Here is a 1,523-nt window from a genome sequence, read left to right on the forward strand (position 1 = left end):
GCCGCTTCTCTTTGGCCTGGAAAAACACCAGATTGGGGCCACAGGGCTGCCGGTGAGATTGCCCTGGCCCCAATCCAGCGCGAAAAGGAGCTGTTGCAGGCCACCCCTTTGGGTGGTCTGTACTGCCCCAATACCTGCCCTATATAAACGTAAATTCCATTCAAGGAAGTGGGGAGGGCGTTCCCCCCATGTTTTTAGGCACAGGAGCACTCTTTTTTTTTTAACAACAGAAAGTGACCAGATGACATTTCCTGTTTTTCAAAATGATCTAAAAAGGAACGTTGGTTCTTACCTGTTCTATGTCAATTTCCAGTGGAGTGATTCCCACATTTTGGTTCCCCATATGTTTAAGACTTCAACTCCCAGAAGCCCCAGACAGGTCAGCAATGAGGAATTCTGGGAACTGGAGTCCAAAACATCTAGGGGACCTGAGTCTGGGAACTACTGGTTTAAAATTACCCAGGGGTGAAAAACAGACTAAGTGCCCCCCTACTACCCCAGAGGGCATTAGGGAAGAAGTCTTTGTGCCCACTGGAGAGCCCTGTGGGTCTGCTCACTCCTGGTGCCTTCGATATCCTTCTGAGGTTCTTCTTGCTCCTGTGATGTCTGCCACCAGGAGATCAGAAGACCACGAGAGTCCGACCTCTGGCAACCTGGCCCACGGGAGCAAAGCGGAGGCGCTGCCCCCATCAAATAAATAAATCATTATTGTTATAATAATAATAATAATAATAATAATAATTATTATTATTATTATCCTGCTTGGACCCAGGACTGAGCTGGCTTACCTGTGATCAGGCTGGACACGATGAGCGGAAGGACCAACATCTGCAGCATTCGCATCAGCAGCTCCCCTGGGAAGGAGAAGTACTTGATCTGGCGGAAGGTCATCCGGTAGGGCCGCAGGGCCAGAGCCAGGGCGATGCCTGCAAGGAAGGAAGGAAAAGAAGGACACCCATCAGCTTTCTGTCCTGCCATCAGCTCTTGCAGCAAGGCCAAGAAAGCACAAAATGCCTTCAAATCCCTTCCTGCGCTCACCTGGCCACTGAGCAGGAAAAACAAAAGGGGACACACCTGGGCAGGAAAGTTCCCCTACCCATCCTCAGCAAACTTATATTGAAGCCATGCCACACAAAACCATTTTTAAGCATGACTGGGAAAATTCTGGATATATAAATGTTTCGAAGCTCGGCTGAGTTCTTTGAAAGCTGGGAGTAGGGAGCCCAAATGTGCCTTTCCAAAGTATTTCTGGAGTGCAACTCCCATCAATCCGTTAGCCAAGGGTGAGGGAGGATGGGAGCTGGAGTCCAAAAAGGCTGCAGTTTGCTCACTCCTGGTTTAAACAGTTTTTCCTTGGCCCAGGTGGGGGTGAGGAGAGCAAGTCAAACATACAGTCAGAGAAATGGCAGAATAGGATTAAAAATATATTTAAATTACACATTGCAACAACCAACAAGCAGTCCTAATATTTTAGGGCTGTGTCAGGCCCTTGAAGTCCACTTTCTTTGCAGCCTCCCCACAGC

At 48.6% G+C, this 1,523-nt stretch overlaps 1 protein-coding gene across 1 annotated transcript in view; it reads right to left on the reverse strand.

Annotated features, from left to right (window-relative positions):
• LOC121917678 (excitatory amino acid transporter 4-like) overlaps positions 1-993 on the reverse strand; it is a 7,687-nt gene extending 6,694 nt beyond the window's left edge. Inside the window, exon 1 of the mRNA XM_042443803.1 lies at positions 789-993. Within this exon, the coding sequence (XP_042299737.1) occupies positions 789-978 (190 nt within the window). The 5' untranslated portion in view covers positions 979-993. The remainder of the gene's footprint in view (positions 1-788) is intronic.
• Positions 994-1,523: the final 530 nt, after the last annotated feature.

The sequence above is a fragment of the Sceloporus undulatus genome, unplaced genomic scaffold, assembly GCF_019175285.1.
Source record: "Sceloporus undulatus isolate JIND9_A2432 ecotype Alabama unplaced genomic scaffold, SceUnd_v1.1 scaffold_90, whole genome shotgun sequence".
NCBI classification, from domain to species: Eukaryota; Metazoa; Chordata; class Lepidosauria; order Squamata; family Phrynosomatidae; genus Sceloporus; species Sceloporus undulatus.